This window comes from Octopus sinensis, unplaced genomic scaffold (genome assembly GCF_006345805.1).
Source record: "Octopus sinensis unplaced genomic scaffold, ASM634580v1 Contig14933, whole genome shotgun sequence".
Classification (NCBI taxonomy): Eukaryota; Metazoa; Mollusca; class Cephalopoda; order Octopoda; family Octopodidae; genus Octopus; species Octopus sinensis.
This window is the reverse complement of record NW_021833444.1, coordinates 27501-47500: the sequence shown is the minus strand read 5'-3', so window position 1 is coordinate 47500 and position 20000 is coordinate 27501. Positions and strand designations below refer to the sequence as shown.

The following is a 20000-nucleotide window of genomic DNA, read 5'->3' as shown; positions in this document are numbered from 1 at the left end:
CTACAAGAACTATAGACCTACTACCCGCAACCTGATTGATGACAACCCCCCCCCCTACAAACCCCCCACCAACCCCCAACCCCCACAACCCCCCAACCCCACTGTTCCACTAGCACCCCCGATTACCTTTTCTCCTAAGACCTTTCACATATTATATGTGCACGCTTGTATATGTGTATCGTATGTATGTATATATGTATAGAAATGCATGGGTACAGTAGGAATATACGCATGTATTATGTGTGTGTGTGTGTATGTATGCATGTAAAAAAAAAAAAAAAAAAAAAAAAAATATATATGTATATATATTTGCATATATATATATATATATATGTATATATATATATATATATGTATGTGCTTGTATGTGTGTGTGTGTGTATATGCGTATATGTGTTTGTATGTATATGTTTATATATATGCATATGTATGTGTAAATGTATGTGTTTTTATGTATGTGTATGTATGTATAAAATATTATATAATTAGGGCTTAGTAAAATAAAATAAATTACTTTGCCACATACTAACTTTCTAGAAATAGCAGCCAATAAAGTTTTTTTAGCCTCTTCCACTACTTAGAGAATTTTTTCCCTCTAACTTTGTTTTCTAAACTCTAATAAATGGTCCCTTTACATACTGAACACTTGATGAAATTGATTAATAACTAATTAACTTTACCCTCCCTTGTTGATATATATATATGTATATGTGTACTGTTGTATATAGTGGTGTGTGTGTATGTGTGTATGTTGTATTTGTATATATGTGTGTGTGTATATGTATGTGTGCGCGTGTGTGTGTATGTATGTGTATGTATACCTGTATATGTATATGCATGTGTATATATATATATGTGTGTGTATATGTGTATTATGTATGTATTTATATAGATATGTAATTTATATATATATGTATGTATATGCATCTGTCTGTGTGTGTGTATGTGTATATATGTGTATCATTATTGCGTATGTATACATGTATATGTGTATATGTATGTGTGTGTGTGTGTATATATATATATATATGTATATATAGGTATATATATATATATATATATATATATATGTTGTGTGTAGATACGTAATACATATGTGTATAGGTATAAGTGAGAATCTCCTTATTTACCTATAACTCTATTCCCCCTTTTTTTATATATATATTTTTATATATATATATTTTTTATATATTTTTTTATTTTTATTTTTTTATTATATTTTTTTATATTTTTTTTTATTTTATTTTATTTATTATTTTTTATTTTTTATTTTTATTTTTTTTTTTTATTTTATTTATTTTTTTATTTTTTTATTTTGTTATTTTTTTTTTATATATATATTTTTTTTTATTTATTTTTTTTATATTTTTTTTTATTTTTTATTTTTTTATTTTTTTATTTTATTTTTTTATTTATTTATTTTTTTATTTTTTTATTTATCTATTCTTTCATCTAACTTACCACTGACTCCTTGACCACTCCCCCAAGTATGATATTTTGCGCTATGCCTACCCCCAAAAGTCCCCCACCACCACTCCTTTAAACCTGCCTAAATGTATAAATGCTAATACAATTCTTGTTAAATAGCTTCCTGAAATTCTTTCTCTTGAATGAAACAGTACTAGTCCTGTAGAAGCTCCTTCTATATAATAATTAATTTTACTCTGCTATGTATTGAGTACCTTACTTACTGTGGTTAACCCCGAATCAACCCGGGACCTACATATATATATATAATATATATATATTTATTTATTATATAGAGGAGCTTTACAGGACTAGTACTGTTTCATTCAAGAGAAATCTTCAGGAAGCTATTTAACAAGAATTGTATTAGCATTTATACATTTAGGCAGGTTTAAAGGAGTGGTGGTGGGGGACTTTTTTGGGGGTAGGCATAGCGCAAAATATCATACTTGGGGGAGTGGTCAAGGAGTCAGTGGTAAGTTAGATGAAAGAATAGATAAATAAAAAAAAAAAAATAAAAAATAATAAAAAATAAAAAAATAATAAAAATAAAAAAATAAAAAAATAAAAAAAAAAAAAATATATAAAAAATATATATATAAAAAATATATATAAAAAAAAGGGGGGATAGAGTTTAAGGTAATAAGGAGATTCTCACTTATACCTACACCATATGTATACGTATCTACACACACATATATACACATATATATATACATATATATATATATATATATATACACATACACATACACACATATACATACATATCTACATACACACCAATCCACCCGCCCACATATACAAATTTATACCATGCACATGCATATACCTGTCTACACATACACACACGTATATATGCATACACTCACTCCCCATGCATGCACGCATACGCACATGTATATATATACCCACGACCACACATACATATATACACAGAAAATATATATTCATACGCACATACACTCATCGCACACACAACACACCTAGTTCCCTATATACACATATTTACACCTATATATACATACACCCCACATACACATATGTACATATATATATATATATATATACATATACACGCATACATATATATACATGTGTGCACACCATACATATACACACACATAATACACATACCATACACATGTGTACCTATACATACCTACACATACACACATACATACATATATATATATATATATATATATATATATACAACAATCCAATACAGGCCCATTCCCTAATTTTAATTTTATTATCTTCATTTATTACTTTTGTTATCTTTGATCGCTAGAGCTAAGGATCCTGGCTATGGCAGCATGTCCATTTGTCTGTCTACTAGAAGGCAAGTACTCATTCCCGCACGCACACTCATTAGCACGTACATTCACCCATTCGTACACTCATACACATACACGTACGCACGCGTTATATTCATACATACAAACATCTACATACGTTCACGTATATACACATACGTACTCGTACCTACAGATTCGTGTCTACACTTTAGGAGGCTAGTCTATACATATGTATAGACTAGCCTCCTAAAGTGTAGACACGAATCTGTAGGTACGAGTACGTATGTGTATATACGTGAACGTATGTAGATGTTTGTATGTATGAATATAACGCGTGCGTACGTGTATGTGTATGAGTTACGAATGGTGAATGTACGTGCTAATGAGTGTGCGTGCGGGAATGAGTACTTGCCTTCTAGTAGACACAAAATGGACATGCTGCCATAGCCAGGATCCTTAGCTCTAGCGATCAAGATAACAAAAGTAATAAATGAAGATAATAAAATTAAAATTAGGGAATGGGCCTGTATTGGATTGTATATATATATATATATATATATATATATATGTATGTATGTGTGTATGTGTAGGTATGTATAGGTACACATGTGTATGTGTATGTGTATGTATGTGTGTATATGTATGTATGTGCACACATGTATATATATGTATGCGTGTATATGTATATATATATATATATATATGTACATATGTGTATGTGGGTGTATGTATATATAGGTGTAAATATGTGTATATAGGGAACTAGGTGTGTTGTGTGTGCATGAGTGTATGTGCGTATGAATATATATTTTTCTGTGTATATATGTATGTGTGGTCGTGGGTATATATATACATGTGCGTATGCGTGCATGCATGGGAGTGAGTGTATGCATATATACGTGTGTGTATGTGTAGACAGGTATATGCATGTGCATGTGTATAAATTTGTATATGTGGGCGGGTGTACGTATGTGTGTATGTAGATATGTATGTATATGTGTGTATGTGTATGTGTATATATATATATATATATATATGTATATATATATGTGTATATATGTGTGTGTAGATACGTATACATATGTGTATAGGTATAAGTGAGAATCTCCTTATTTACCTATAACTCTATCCCCCCTTTTTTTATATATATTTTTTTATATATATTTTTATATATATTTTTTTATTTTTTTATTTTTTTATTTTTTTATTTTTTTATTATTTTTTTTTTTTTTATTTTATTTTTTTATTTTTTTTTTTTATTTATCTATTCTTTCATCTAACTTCCACTGACTCCTTGACCACTCCCCCAAGTATGTATTTTGCGCTATGCCTACCCCCAAAAAAGTCCCCCACCACCACTCCTTAAACCTGCCTAAATGTATAAATGCTAATACAATTCTTGTTAAATAGCTTCCTGAAGATTTCTCTTGAATGAAACAGTACTAGTCCTGTAGAAGCTCCTTCTATATAATAAATTAATTTTACTCTGCTATGTATTGAGTACCTTACTTACTGTGGTTAACCCCGAATCAACCCGGGACCTACATATATATATATATATATATGTCACTAACCGAAATAAGTGGATCTATTGTTTAGGAAAATACTATTTATTTGTTAAAGAGTTGTACTGGATGAATTGCGATAATAACTCTAATAGTTCAAATACTAAGAAATAAGCATACTCAATTTGATTTATACCAATGATTTAGGAAAATTAATGGGTTTTTTCCCTTGGCTCTTAAATTTGGGCGAATGGGGTATTTTCCTTGATTGTTAAAATGAAATATATTAAATATATATAAGGATCCCTTCCAAGGGCTCTATTATGGATTTTTCAACAATCTGAGTATGCCATCACGTTTCCAGACATGAGTTCTACTCACGTGACAAGGTTCATCAAAATCGATAAAGCGATGTAGGAGGGAGTTAGCTAACAACTCCACAAGCACACCCACAGATGGAACTTCCCACTATGTAGTACATGTGTGTGAGTGTGTGTGTATTAAAGCCTGTCACATTTTTAACACGATCACATTAAAGTTACTTTTTCATAGTCTTCAGTAAAATAAATATTAAATCTAATTCTTATAATTTTTTGTTTCTCGGCAGATTGCTTTATGTACCATAGCTGTTAAATTCGTTTTGATCTTACCATTTTTTAATGAATTTAGATAAGATACTGTACACTTTAGTAATTCAAAGAGCTCTTCAGCAATGGAAGTGGCAAGAAATATTCATTTTGCATATGGAAATAGACCCGTAATTCTCTGAATATGTCAACGATAGTTCGGGAAAATATTCCGTCGCAGATTATTCTCGATCTGAATGACATATTTCTGTCGATATTGATATTCTAAAAATGATAGTTGAGGGAAATCCAAAGCAATCTGCACAAGAATTAGTAAAACTTTCTTCTACGATAAAACACTTTCACAAAGGAACGTGCCTACACTAAGTCAAGGTTTCTCATTATCTGATAGATTCTCAGCTTAATTCAGAGTAAGCTTCTGCTCCTCATTGAAGAGTAAACTTCCTACGGAACCATACCTAGGTAGAAATATCACAAGTGATGGAAAGTGGATTCCCTATAACCATATCATATAGTGAACATCCAAAGAAAAAATACATCTCCAGTCCTTGCTTCTGCGCAAAAATAGTTATGCTCTATTTGGTGGGTAAGGAAGGTTATCGACTATCATGGTGTGTTAAGCCAAGACAAAACAAATAATATGGAGAAGTTTAAAGCATTGCACAAGAATTCGCAGATCATTAGCCAGCTGCAAAATGTTGTTTCTCTTACACGATAAAGCAAGGCCGCATGTGTCTCAAATAACTCAGGAACAGATTATGGCACTAAATATGGAAGTTTACGCTTATCATGCTTACTCTCCAAAACTTGCTTTATCTACTGCAAGAAATTTTAAAGAGAAAGCAGATTCAAAATTATATTGATTGTTTCTTCGCTTCAGGATCAAACATTTGTGACACAGATAGGACTATGTTATATATATAATTTTCGTTAAATATATCAACTAAAACCAAAGCGGCATGTAATTTTTATCATCTTGAAATACGATAAGAATGTTCTTAGATTACAATTTTGAGGTTTACACATGCGATTATTCAAATTAATGTCAAAGAGTAGTAATACGACAAAATATAAGTCAAATTACACCACAGTCCATTAATTGTGTAAAAAGAGGGGTATTTTGTCTTTTAATTTGACCTGGGATTTTCTTGAGTATTTGACTTCATTTAAATAATTTGCTGCTTTATTTTTACCCTTTCATCACAAATTTTCTATATTAATTTTGTTTGTAGATATTAGGAAAAACCGCTAAGGTAAAGCTAGTGTTACCCAACGGTGCTTTGCTTGTGTCGGTGTCTGATAAAATGTGTTCCCTCAACCCGAAGTGCTGTAGAAAGGTATCGCATAGTGTGGACGATGATGATAGCGACTCTGGTAAGTTTTTGTGATTTTACTATCATCTAAACACATTTATAAACCGAATAACTTTTATTTGGAAAGATTGGGACGTATCAAACAATATTCTTTAGGCACTGATCTGTACTTCTCATCAATGGAATGTTTTATAGATCAGAAAATTCTGAAATTCCCAAGTTTACTACGAGGTCGGATGTGGTGACGAGGTGGTAGAATCGTTAGTTCGCCAGACGAAGTTCATATTAGCTGTCGCCTGGCTTATTAGCTCAACTACCGCCAAAGTTAACATTGTCTTTCATCCTTTCGGGTCGATAACAAAAATAGTAGTGAAGTACTTGAGCCGATATAATCGACTAACCACCTCCAAAATTTGAAACAATTATGTTATAAAGCAAGGTAGTACCATTAAGAAAGTCTGTAAGAAAGTCTATACGTCTCTAAAGTAAACGTAGTATAGACATCACAGATTAATTCTCAGGTAGAGGAGAGCTGAAATATCACCTCCTTCATCCAGGGCTAATGTCTCTAACGTTGGAAGTTAGTTTCGAAAACGATCCTTTTCGACCAGTACCAATGTAAAGTACAGGTATAGCTTTCATGTTCCTCCAATTCTAGCATATTATCTTTTGTTAGTTTTTGCAAACTATTAATTTATATTTGGGCCACAGATATGATGTTATAAGTTTCGCGGATACTCAGATTTTTTTGTCTGAAAATTTCTTGCAGTAATGTAGTGGCAGTGAACCTTTACTTGATACTGGAGAGTAATTGTGTATCTTGTATAATGTATTGTCGGTTTGTATTATGGTTTTTTGTCGGTAGTATACAATGTGTTATCGGAGCTGTTCTATATATCGTGGGTCTCATGTAAAGTGCTTTTTTACAGTGGCCTTATATAAAGTATAGTGTAACTTACATAATGTTCCGTAACTCTTATATATACTGTAGATCTTATGTAATGTGCTATGGGGTTCATAAAACGAACTTGGTGTTTGTTATTTCGGGAATATATTTTAGATGATTCACGTCTTCATAACAAACTGATTCCTTGATGCTGATACTTTTATCTCGATGTAGTTATTTCACTGTCCATTTTTCTTAACACTATGTGAATGGTGAGATCCGTAACTAAACAAGAGACCAATGACGTTCGATTTTACGTACATTGAGTTTTGATAACTGGTGTTGACCTTTAAAACATTATATCAATGGTTAGTGTTTGGTTCCTGCTTTCCTTTTCTGGTGTACACTGAAATTATGTATTTAACCAGTTTATACAATCTGTACATAGACGTTCACTCGGTTTTACCTGTGTACGAAGAAGGCACGGAAGTAATCTGAACCAAGTGCCAAGAGTTAGATATCACATTTATGTCCAGCTTACCCGGGAATGGGTGGAGACATATGAAATTGTATCGTTACCATGTCTTGAAATTCTGGAAAGTCTTACAAAGGAGAAGCTTTGAGGTACCTTAGGCTCAGGCCAAAGTAACATTAAGAAGCTTTAGCGAGAGTAAAACTAAGATAGTACTTACTAGAATGATGTTCCTTGGACCCCGTATCCAATGACACAAAATGCCTGTTATGGCTTTGCCCCCCGCCCCGATAACTTTTATAGATGTAATAAGTGGTATATTGTTAGATCTCTTCCGGAATAATAAGTATATTTTAGTCTTGAGTTACGAAATTACTTATTTCAGGACTATGTTTAAGAAGTTTCAGATGTACACAAACTTCTTTCAAGTTCATGTGATTACCGTTTGAAATTTAGCTCGTATTGAATGTATGTATGTATGTATGTATGTATGTATGTATGTATTATGTATATGTGTGTGTGTGTGTATGTGTGTGTGTGTGTGTGTGTGTGTGTGTGTGTGTGTGTGTGTGTGTGTGTGTGTATGCATGTGTGTATACACTACTTATTTTCATTATATACGAGGTGGTATCAAAAGGTTCCCGAACTACTTTTGTTTAATTTTAAAAAATAATAACTTCTTTACCTAAGTTTTAACATATTTTCCTTCGAAATAGATACCTTGTGCTGCGATACCCCAGTGTCAGCTTTCCTTCCACTTTTGGAATCCAGCCTGGAAGTTGTTTTCCGTAAGCGAGTCGAGAACTTTCTGTGATTTTCTCTGGATCTCAACAACGGTGTTAAAACGACGACCTTTGAGCTGCGTTTTCATCTTGGAGAAGAGATGGAAACCAGCGGGTGCTAAATCTGGCGAATAGGGATGCGAATAGGACGGATGTGAAAGCTATTCCATGTCATTTTTGGCAAGAAACTCACGAGTGAGGAGAATTCGGTGACAGGGTGCATTGACGTCGAGAAGAAGCCAATTCTTCATGCTTCACAGATCCGGTCATTTTCGTTGAAAGACCTCCCTCAAAAGCTTCAAATCATCACGGTAGAATTCACGATTGACGGTCGGGACCTCGGAGACGAATTCTTGATGCACAATACCACATTATTAGGGGTGATGCTCTTCGCAGGTCTTCCGAGTCACTCATTGTCTTCCAGAGATATCCTGCGTACTCGTGATTACGAAAGTACAAATTCCACAACTTGCAAAGTAAACACAGCGATGTCTCTCGGTACACTGACTCATGAAGATCACTGCTAGCTCTCATTGGGCAGAGTGTTGCCAGCTGTTGGCGCGCTACAGAACTAGTCAGGGAACGTTTTGATGTCACATCGTATTTTCCTAATTTCAGACATTTTGCTTACATTCAACTAGAAGTATTTACTTTAATAATTAAACTTTCACGACTACTTATATAGAATCAATGGATGACATGCTACAAAAGCTCTTTAATATGAGATTTGGTGCCACAGTTCTAGATGGTTTCGTAAAGGATGCTGCTAAAGGCCATACACGAAATGTTCGAGAATTTATCAAAAGTCATCGAGATGAAGTAAGCTGTTATCTATATATCTGTCATATCAAATGTTCATTGCATTCAACTCTTCTTCTTCTTCTTCTTCTTCTTCTTCTTCTTCTTCTTCTTCTTCTTCTTCTTCTTCTTTTCTTCTTCTTCTTCTTCTTCTTTTTCTTCTTCTTCTTCTTCTTCTTCTTCTTCTTCTTCTTCTTCTTCTTCTGCATCTTTTTCTTCTTTCTACAAACCTCCTCCTCCTTGTCCTTCACTCCTGCCTCTTTCTCCTCCTTCTCCTCGTCCTCCACTTCCCCTTCATCATCCTCCCTTTCCTCTTCTTTGCATACCCCTCCTCCCCTCCTCGCCTCATCTCCTCCTTCCTCTCGTCCTCCTCGTCCCTTTCTTACTCCTCCCGTTCATTTTATTTTTCTTGTTCCTTCTTTATTTAAGCCTGTTATCCAGGCGATACTGGTGACCTCCTCCCAGAGTGGTGGAACTGATGAGCCTCATATGCTACCTGGACATTTGTCAGTGAACGAGCAACGAGAGCTGTCTGCTTAAGAGTTTCACATCAAATCGAAACGGTTACCTGCTTCAAGTCTACTACTTGGCACTGTAGGACAAGTGCTTTCTACCTTATGTCATGCGTACAAAATTTGGAAGACAGAAACTCTATGGACAATTTCTGTTGCCTAGTTTAACAATACTACATGGCCCTTGGGGTCCTTTAAAACTGCCAATCCTATTATACGCATCCCTCTAGTCTGAGAATATTTTGTGCTTCGGGACCGCTCTGAATCACCTCTCTTTGTTTCTTTGCCTTTCTCTGCTCTGCTCTCTCAATCGTCCTTCATTTTTAATTGCTCTGAGTACATTTTCTGTCACTCTCTCGCTCTCGCCACAGGTTGATAAAAAATGTTCTGGTAAAACAGCCTTACAAGTTGCTAGTTTTAAAGGCCACAAAGACATCGTATTGATGCTTTTGGAGGCCGGAGCTAACATAGAACTACAAGATGACGACGGGGATACGGCATTGCATTTCTCTGCGTTTGGGTATGTTTTTTACAGCATCCTCTGATTATCTCAAAAATTTTCAGATTAAATTTTGCTTACCATTTTTTGCTTTTTTCTGAATTATTTCGTATTATTATTATTATTATTATTATTATTATTATTATTATTATTATTATTATTATTATCATCATCATTATTATTCAGTAGTTTTATTTTTATAGTGTGCTTTCACTTCACTACCAAGCGCAGCTCTGTGTGCCTTGGGTATGTGCTGTGATTTGTTGTGATGCTCTGATGGTTATTGTATTGAAAGTGTTCTGCGTAGGATGTGTGCAGTGCCTAGTCGTGCAATTTTCTGTATGTTATATGTATTTGTAAGTCCTGGTGCTTTTGTTATGTATTTGTCTGAATACTTTTTTTATCATACCTAATGCGCCTACTATGATAGGAATTGTTTCTGTTTTTAGATTCCACATTCTGGTTACCTCTATTTCCAGGTCTTTGTATTTTGAAAGTTTCTCCATTTCTTTTAGAGACACGTTGTCATCTGCTGGTATTGATACATCAATTAGAAAGCATTTTTTTCTGGTCTGTTGGCTTAATTTCTGTATCTGTGTGTATCGGCATATCCCAGAGTATTGTTGCTTTCTCGTTTTCTGTGACCTTTTCTGGTGTGTGCCTATACCATCTTTTTTCTGTTGTTATTCCATAATGTTGGCATTATTATTATTATTATTATTATTATTATTATTATTATTATTATTATTATTATTATTATTATTATTATTATTAATATTATTATTATTATTAATATTATTATTATTATTATTATTATTATTATTATTATTATTATTATTATTATTATTTTTAATATTATTATTATTATTATTATTATTATTATTTTTAATATTATTATTATTATTATTATTATTATTATTATTATATTATTATTATTATTATTATCATTATTATTATTATTATTATTATTATTATTATTTATTATTATATTATTATTATTATTATTATTATTATTATCTGATATAATATTTCAGAATATAAAAATTCTTTCTTCAGATATCCCTAGGAATAGATCGAGTCACTGTTATAATCGATTTTCCAACGTATTTGATTTTCTTTCCGGAAGCGTCCCTACAGTGGTATGTCGATTCTGCGTCTGGTAAAACGTGCGCAATATCCAGCACAGTTTTGTTGGTATCATGTCTGTGAATGTTTCTGGTCCTCACTTTATTATCCCGAGCTTTCCTATGATAACAGGTATCATAGAAGATTGCCACATTTTGGCAATCTTCAGACTGAGCTCTTTATACTTTTGTATCTTATTGAGATCTTTGTCTGCGACACTGTTGTTTGGGGATAGAATTAGGGCACAAGGTTTATCAATATGGCTTTTTACTGTTCTAACTGCGTGATTTGCTTTCATAATTCTATCAGTATGAATTATAAAATCTTAGAAAATGGTTGATTCTTGAGTTACGAAGACACTTCATTTTCTGCTTTTAACTCAGCAATTTGCAACCATTGATAATAGAAATCATTATCATCATTAAGGCAGCAAGCAAGCAGAAGAGTAAACATGTCGGACAAAACGCCCAGTGGTATTTCTTCCGGCACTTACGTTCTAAGTTCAAACACCACCAACTTTACCTGTCAACCTAACAATTTCGATAAAATATATACCAATAAAATATTAGCTTCGCTGTAATCGATTTCTATCTCCCTTGAAAATTCTTGGCCTTGCGCTAAAATTAGACAGAATCATTATTACTTAAAGTAATCTATCGTCTTCATTTGTTGCTGTTTTCTTTTTTGTTATGACTATGATCACGACCATCATCATCATCATCATCATGACACCATTACCGTCATCCGCATCACAACTATCACCACCATCACCAACACCATCTTGTACCGATGTGAAAATACCTTTCATTAACCTCAATTTGTGTTTGAGTTCTTTTCATTTTTTTATTTTAGTGAACAAACAGAAATAATGGAACTGCTTCTGTCAAAGGGAGCCAAAATTGACGCCTTAAACAAGAAGAAGCAAAGTGCACTTCACATAGCAGTGAACAAAGAGTCTATCAAGTGCGTCCGGATGTTAGTTAAGCATTCAGCTCCGATTAATATTCAGGTTAGTCAATATCCGCTAGTATCTGGAAAGGGTCCCTCTTTCCACCACTCGCACCAACAGGCAAAAGCATATTTCAATTCTGTGGGCCAATTTTAATCGATGGTTCTATGATGATGATGATGAAGGCGACGACGATGATGTTATATATATGCGCGCGTGTGTGGGTATGCGTGTGTGCGTGCGCGCGTCTGGATTTATGTGATATATATGTGTGCAATATACATATATATATATATATATGGATGTATGTATGCAATATATTACATAAACGCACATACATACATACATACATACATACATACATACATACATACACACATACATACATACATACATACATACATATATATATAATATATATATATATATACATATATATATATATATATATATATATATATATATATATATATATATATATATATATATATATATAACTATGTGGATAACTCTAGTGCTAAAAATAGCTCCGATAGTATTTCCGTTAAATGTATGTTACTTCTAGTTGGAAACATCTTTTTTCTGTGGCTATACTATCGGAGCTATTTTTAGCACTAGAGTTATCCACATAGTGGTTAACTCTCTAATAATTTATGTATAAATTTGTATTTTCTCCGTAGTTTTTGTGCTAAGCCACTCGGTGTTAAATTAATGGTATTATTAAATTAATATCAATCTTTCACCCTCATTTATAAATATATATATATATATATATATATATATAAAGATAAATTAGATATAGCGATATTCTATTGACATTCAATAATTTATGTTATAATATTACATTAAATACTATATAAATAGAAAAACCGTAAAAGGTCAACAAAGTGTTTTGACTTATATATATCCCTATTTCCTGATATACATAATCACAGTTCAATTATATATACGCCACCTATATATAACTGAACTGTGTATATCAGGAAAAAGAAATATATATAGGCGTAGGGGTGGGTGTGTAGTATGTAGCTTGCTTACCAGCCACTTGGTTCCGGGTTCAGTCCTTCTGCGTGGCACCTTGGGCAAGTGTCTTCTACTGTAGCATCGGGCCGACCAAAGCCTTGTGAGTAGATTTGATAGACGGAAACTAAAAGAAGCCCGTCGTATATATATATATATATATATATATGTATGTATGTATGTTTGTGTGTTTGTTTGTCCCCCCTCACAACATAACTTGACAACCGATGCTGGTGTGTTTACGTTCCCGATACTTAGCGGTTCGGCAAAAGAGACCGATAGAATAAGTACTAGGCTTACAAAGAAGTCCTGGGTTCAATTTGTTCGAATAAAGGCGGTGCTCCAGCATGGCCACATTCAAATGACTGAAACAAGTAAAAGAGTAAAAGAGTAAAAGAGAGTCGAAACCATTTGTTGGCCTTTTACGGTTTTTATAATTATTCATATGTTATGCTTTATTTTATGTTATATAATGAAATATTGTAATATAAATAAATTATTGAATGTCAACAGAATATCTCTATATTTAATTTATCTTCATTATTGAATTAAACCAATATTTATATGATATCCAAATGATGTACCAGTGAACTGAATGTTTAACGCACCCCTTTGAAGGATTTCTTTTCCTCGCTATGTTACTTCACATATATATATATATATGTGTGTGTGTGTGTGTGTGGTGTGTGTGTGTTTCAGAGAAATATATGATATCCTATCATGAGAGACTAGTTAAAAGAGCTTCAACAGAAGGAATTAGTAGAGTTCCTTTTTTAGACGTTATTCTGGAGAGCGAGAGATATACAAGAATTTAGATATGACGCAGAATGTATAAAAGGAAAATATAAAAATAAAAATAGACATTGAATGTTAAAGTTTCAGTTCTGTCATCCAAGAAATGTGTTGTGTAGAATGGGTAAGGCGGATTCTTGTCTATCATGTGTAAAGTTCGATAAGAATTCTTATTGTGGCAAAATTTGAAACCCTTATTATCATTATTGTAATTATTTTCAGGATTCCTTAGGGGACACTGCTTTACATGACGCTATCCGCAAAGAGAACGAGGAAATCATTGATATGCTAATCAATGACTCAAGAATTGATTTCACGATACGTAACAAGCGCGGTTTCAATACATTACACCATGCAGCAATCAAGGGAAATAATTTGTAAGTAACTCTTTAATTCATTTTTCATATTGGCATTGAACAAATTTTATCATCAAGGATTTTCCAATAGTTTTCCCAACATTTTTGTTCAGGTATACTGCATTTGGGACACAATATCCAACGTGTCGTTCCTCCCTTTTTGCTCTCATCAATTAGACATATAATCGAATGTAGTCTAGCCATCGCAAACCACCAACCCAACTGCTTTCAGATTGCTGTATCTAAGAAAATATTTTCTAATACTATTCCAGCTTATTATATTTAGGCAAGGCAGTATGGTGTGATTTAAAGGACATTTAGTAGCTATTTTTTAAAGACTAATGATGGAAGTAGAGGAATATTAGGTGCCCACATGGCATTCCTGAATCAGTAGGGTTGTTCAGTAGGGTAACACGGTGATCAGTTGGTGAAATTTATTTGTTGCGCTCTATAGAAACTGAGCGTCGGGTCCTGTTCTCTATTCTAGAAAAAAAAGAAACAAGATTAAAATTATAGATGTGCCATCAAAATTAGACATTTTGTTGTTAGTCGCAAATGGAAAACTGGTCCGGGATAGGGCTGGAGATTTTGATCCAGGTAAAACCGGAATCTCAGGACAAGATCCCCGACCTCATTAAGTTGCCGGTCAGAGCACAATTCCAGGTCTTGGCGAGAGGCAGGAAACCGAGACTCAAAACTTGTAGCTCTTACTCTCATTTGAAAGCCCTCTGCCTAAAACAAAAACAACAAAAACAACAACGATAAAAGGGAGCTAGAGAAATGTCTGCTCTGCTATCACCACCACCATCACTACTACTAAAAGAATAGCATCCAGAAAATCAAAAACTGCAACAGCAAACGTAATACACACACAGTGAACCACTACGGCAGTTAATAAAATAAAACACCAAAACTAAAAACAAATCCAGGATGAGAAACAACAATCACAAGATTCTTCTTCTTCTTTTCTTTCATTGTTGTATACTATATATATTTGTTTCCCTTCCATGGTTTACTGTATACCATGTTGTTAGTGTAGATGATGGATTGCAAGCAAGTGGATTTTCCTCCTCCGGTATTTTTCTCGTTTTTTCTTATCAATTCATTATACGTAAACTTTCACAATTTATGCCTGTCTTTGTATTGTGCCACTACTCCTTTACCCTAGGGGCAAATAAAGAAATCATCCTCATCCTCATCCTTATTATTATTATTATTATTATTATTATTATTATTATTATTATTATTATTATTATTATTATTATGTTGGACTTTTGCTTTATGTCTGTACAAGTTGGCTCCAAGTCTCACCCAGAGACCTCAAGAGACAACAGGTTGGAAGTTCTGTGCCATATATTTGTTTTTTTGGGGTTTTTTTGGGGTGTTGTACTAGTGAATGTCTAATACATAAAAAAAAAAAAATTTTTTTTTAAAAATATTATTATTATCATTATTAAGTCGGCAAGCTGGTAGAATCGTTACCACGCCCGGTGAAATGCTCAGCGGTATTTCGTCTGCCGCTACGTTCTGAGTTCAAATTACGCCGAGGTCGACTTTGCCTTTCATCCTTTCGGGGTCGATAAATTAAGTACCACTTACGCACTGGGGTCGATATAATCGACTTAATCCGTTTGTCTGTCCTTGTTTGTCCTCTCTGTGTTTAGCCCCTTGTGGGTAGTAAAGAAAGAGGTATTTCGCCTGTCGCTACGTTCTCTGAGTTCAAATTCCGCGCAGGTCGATTTGGCCTTTCATCCTTTTGGTGTCGATTAAATAAGTACCATTTACGCACTGGGCTCGATATAATTGACTTACTCTCCTCCCACAAGCTACCCTTGCGGCAAAAATTTAAATCATTATCATTAAAGCGGCGAGCTGGCAGAATAGCTAGCACGCTGGACGAAATACTTAGCGGCATTTCGCCCGTCACTACGTTCTGATTTCAAATTCCACCGAGGTAGACTTTACCTTTCATCCTTTCGGAGTCGATTAAATAAGTACCAATTATGTACTTCTAGTGTTTCCACTAGAAAGGATTATTATTATTATTATTGTTATTGTTGGGTTTTGTTGTTGTTATGCATGAAAATCTTGAACGCATTATTTCGAAATATTGTAAAAAAATGAAATCGCTTCTACTCAAAGAAATCTTCCAAATATATTCTACACCAATATCTTTAGAATATAAATCTCCTTTTCGGTATTTACGAACCTTTGACAGAGATGGCAGGGAGGAAATGATGAATTTGATGAATCTTCTGAAGGTTCGCCTGTGATTTCATGGAGGGAAAAAACAATGTTTTCCTCAAAACTGAGAGCTGCCTCGACTACTCGAAACAACAGTATAAATTACGTTAAACACTCTCAGTGATCACATAGTAACATATTAAAACGATCACTCAAGAGTCACTCAAGGAAACTTCTATAATGTTTCCGTCAACCAAATTTCAGGTCTTCAGTTTGACGTGATTAGGACGTAAGTTGCATAAAGGACTCCCTAAACATACAGTTCTCCCGTAATTCCTTCAGAACAACTTTAGGAACCATGGAGCTCGCAATAATACCAAAACAAATCCTGAATTGTCTCCCTTACGTGCGGGTAAAAGAAGAAGAGATATGTACCCGTTTATTTATATTGCCTATTGTTTATCATCATCACTTAAATATTTCTCATTAATTCAGGTTTATTAATTTTCTAAACCATAATTATAATTATTATAATTATAATACATCACTAATATAACCAAACTTTAGCAACAAGCATAACTGAAAGGCGAAAACGTTTGTTTTGCAACAATGCCGTTTCAAGTTGAATGCTATTGTACGGCACCTTGGGATTGCGTCTCCAGCCATAACTCTGGGTCTACTAATGCCTTCTGAAGGACAGTATATTTTCACACACATCACTTGCTTATGCCACTCTTAACTATTGCTCTTTTACCTGCAAAACACAGTTATCAATACATCCACTCTACAAACTTCTAATCTGCCGCTTACTACGCTGCTTTACTGAAATTTGCAATATTTTTCTGCTCCACATTTTCCCCTTTTTTATCACTTTTTTCTTTTGTTGATCAAGCAGCTCTACCCGATAAGGTTGAATTCTTAGTTGTAGCTTGCTTACAGCGTAATTATAGACTTGTTTCCTTTTATCTATTTCTTTATAACTCTACTTGGGTACACACAGACACAAACACACAGAGGCACACACACGTGTGTGTGTAAAGCGTGTATATCCGCATATATATATATATATAATATATATTCTAGCAAAAACTGTCCGATGAACGGCAACGTGAAACTCAGAGTAACAGGTTTTGTTGAATTTTCTGCAGCTTTAAATAAAGTATATATATATATATATATATATATATATATATATATATATATATATATTATATATATATATATATATATATATATATATATATATATCTACATATAAATGTGTGTGTGAAAGTATAGTTGGTGATTGTACGTGGTTGAATATACAAGGGAAGAAATAAGATGAAAAGCACAAATTTGTTTTACGAGACTAGAGAATATATTTAAATCGTTATGGGAAAAGTATTATACAATATTACAATAAATAAGATTTTTTTCTCTAATCAAGCGATGCAACTTTTCAAATCTTCAGTGTTAGATGCAATCGGAAGGGAGAAATTCTATTGGTTGGGTGGGTGGGGAATAATTGGTAACCAAGGTGTTTTTCAGTAAAGGGGAGATAAATCTGTAATTTATATTTAGTTCTGGTTTATATTTTCGAAAAGTGTCGCCTCTTTATTTAGTGATACTTGTGTAATGTTCAATATGGATTTATATTTACTTCTGGCTTATATTTTCGATATATAAAAGCCGCATTCATTTAGTCACACTTGTGTTGAGATCTAAACAGCACATTTATATAACGGAAAGATTAGGAATTGTGGTTGCAGTTGTCCTGCGCATCTGTAAATGAGTTCGCTGAGATGTATCTGGCGATATTGTGCGAAAAAGATCTGCTGTTTGTGGACTGTGCATCTACGTCTAGAAGACATTTCTGTGGAGCCTATACAGTTTTTATGGCCTCCCAGGCATTTGATAACATAAATTTAAATTTTCAGAGGCGTAAGTGAAATTGGACTTAATTTTTAATTTTTGCCCTTGCTTAAAATGGAAATCTGATGCTTCAAAAAGATTGGGACATGTTCCACAGTTAGGACGACCACCTCCTTTCAAATTGTATCTCACATTCATAGTTTGAAAAGCTACAGCGATAACGGTCATTTGGGTAGAGAAAAGATCTTATTTTGTATAATATTGTATAATATTTTTACCATAACGATTTAAATATATTCTTTAGCCTTCTGAAACAAATCTGTGTTGTGTCATCTTATTTCTTCCCTTGTATATATTCAGATGCACGTCGAGCTTTCTTTCTTTGTCAGTCATCTGTAAGCCGTGCGCGTCTCTCACTTTCTATTTCTGCAGTACGTCGTTTCTTTGGCGTTCGTTTTTTGATGCCCTTTTTTAGGAGACATTTTTTGATAAGGAATATCAGTATGTAATAATCAAATAAAATCTATTTTAAATCTTTGAGTCGGAATGCATGTTGTTGATGTGAAATGTCTTTTTGTAGGAGTGTCGATGTTTTCTTTCCCTGTCAAGTTCTGTCTGTGTGTGCCGTGCGTCTTACTTTACTGTCGGGCTCTCTCTGCCTATCTGAAAGAATTTCGTATATTTATATCTGAACCGACAAGCTAGGAAAATAGCTATATCATATAGAACATTAGCTCAACCGAATCTAGGTGAATGTGTGATGAGACTGAAAAGGCCACGTGTCAAGTGGAACACCCATTTGTCACGGTTCTTTTCGAAGTTTTTTTTTGAGATTTGAATTGGTCCTACGCCCAAGGAGAATTGAAAGATTCAGTTTCGAATCTGAACCAGGGTCAGAAAATTCCTACATTTTTTGCTGTCTTTACTTTCATGCTGACTGATAAAAAAACAATCCAGGTGACTCATCATGTGAGTGAAGTTGCGAAGACGCTGAAAAGGTCACAGGTCAGATGAAACACTCATTTATCACGGTTCCTTTTGACGTTTGAATAAATCGTATGCCGAAGGAAAATTGAAAGATTCAGTTTCGAATCTGAACCAAGGTGAGACTTCTCCTTACAGATTTGCTGACTTTACTTGAATGTTGACGGACAAACAGAAATTCAATTTTAATATATAGATAGATGTAAGTATACACACACACGCACACAGACATGCGCACACACACACACATATACCGAGAAAATGAGAGAAGTATGTCGATAAATTTAGAATAAAAGCAGGAAAGTATAGATTTCACATAGAATTCATAATTATGAGTAGTTATATATAAAATATATGCCTTTTCTACTTTTTATTGCAGATATGTTTCGCTCAGCAAACTTTTCAGCCAGCCGATATCTGTATATGCCTGCATTGTAATAACGTATAATTTACTGCATTAGAATTTAATGATGGTGTTATCAATTGAGCTTTTAAACTCAGTGGCTATAAATTATGACCTCTATATATCAATTGGCTATTTATACAAGGGGAAACTGAAAAGTTCCTAGCTTAAAGGGGAACGCCAGAGGCCCAATCGAGTTCTTTTACAGAAAAAC

At 33.6% G+C, this 20000-nt stretch overlaps 1 protein-coding gene across 2 annotated transcripts in view; it reads left to right on the top strand.

The window, feature by feature from the left end:
* LOC115230214 (E3 ubiquitin-protein ligase MIB2-like) overlaps nucleotides 1-20000 on the top strand; it is a 42741-nt gene that overhangs the window by 17232 nt on the left and 5509 nt on the right. For both annotated transcript variants that reach the window (XM_036499566.1, XM_029800427.2), the window contains exons 8-12: nucleotides 6093-6234; nucleotides 8999-9132; nucleotides 9995-10143; nucleotides 12100-12256; nucleotides 14231-14385. In XM_036499566.1, coding sequence (XP_036355459.1) covers nucleotides 6093-6234; nucleotides 8999-9132; nucleotides 9995-10143; nucleotides 12100-12256; nucleotides 14231-14385 — 737 coding nt within the window. The remainder of the gene's footprint in view (nucleotides 1-6092; nucleotides 6235-8998; nucleotides 9133-9994; nucleotides 10144-12099; nucleotides 12257-14230; nucleotides 14386-20000) is intronic.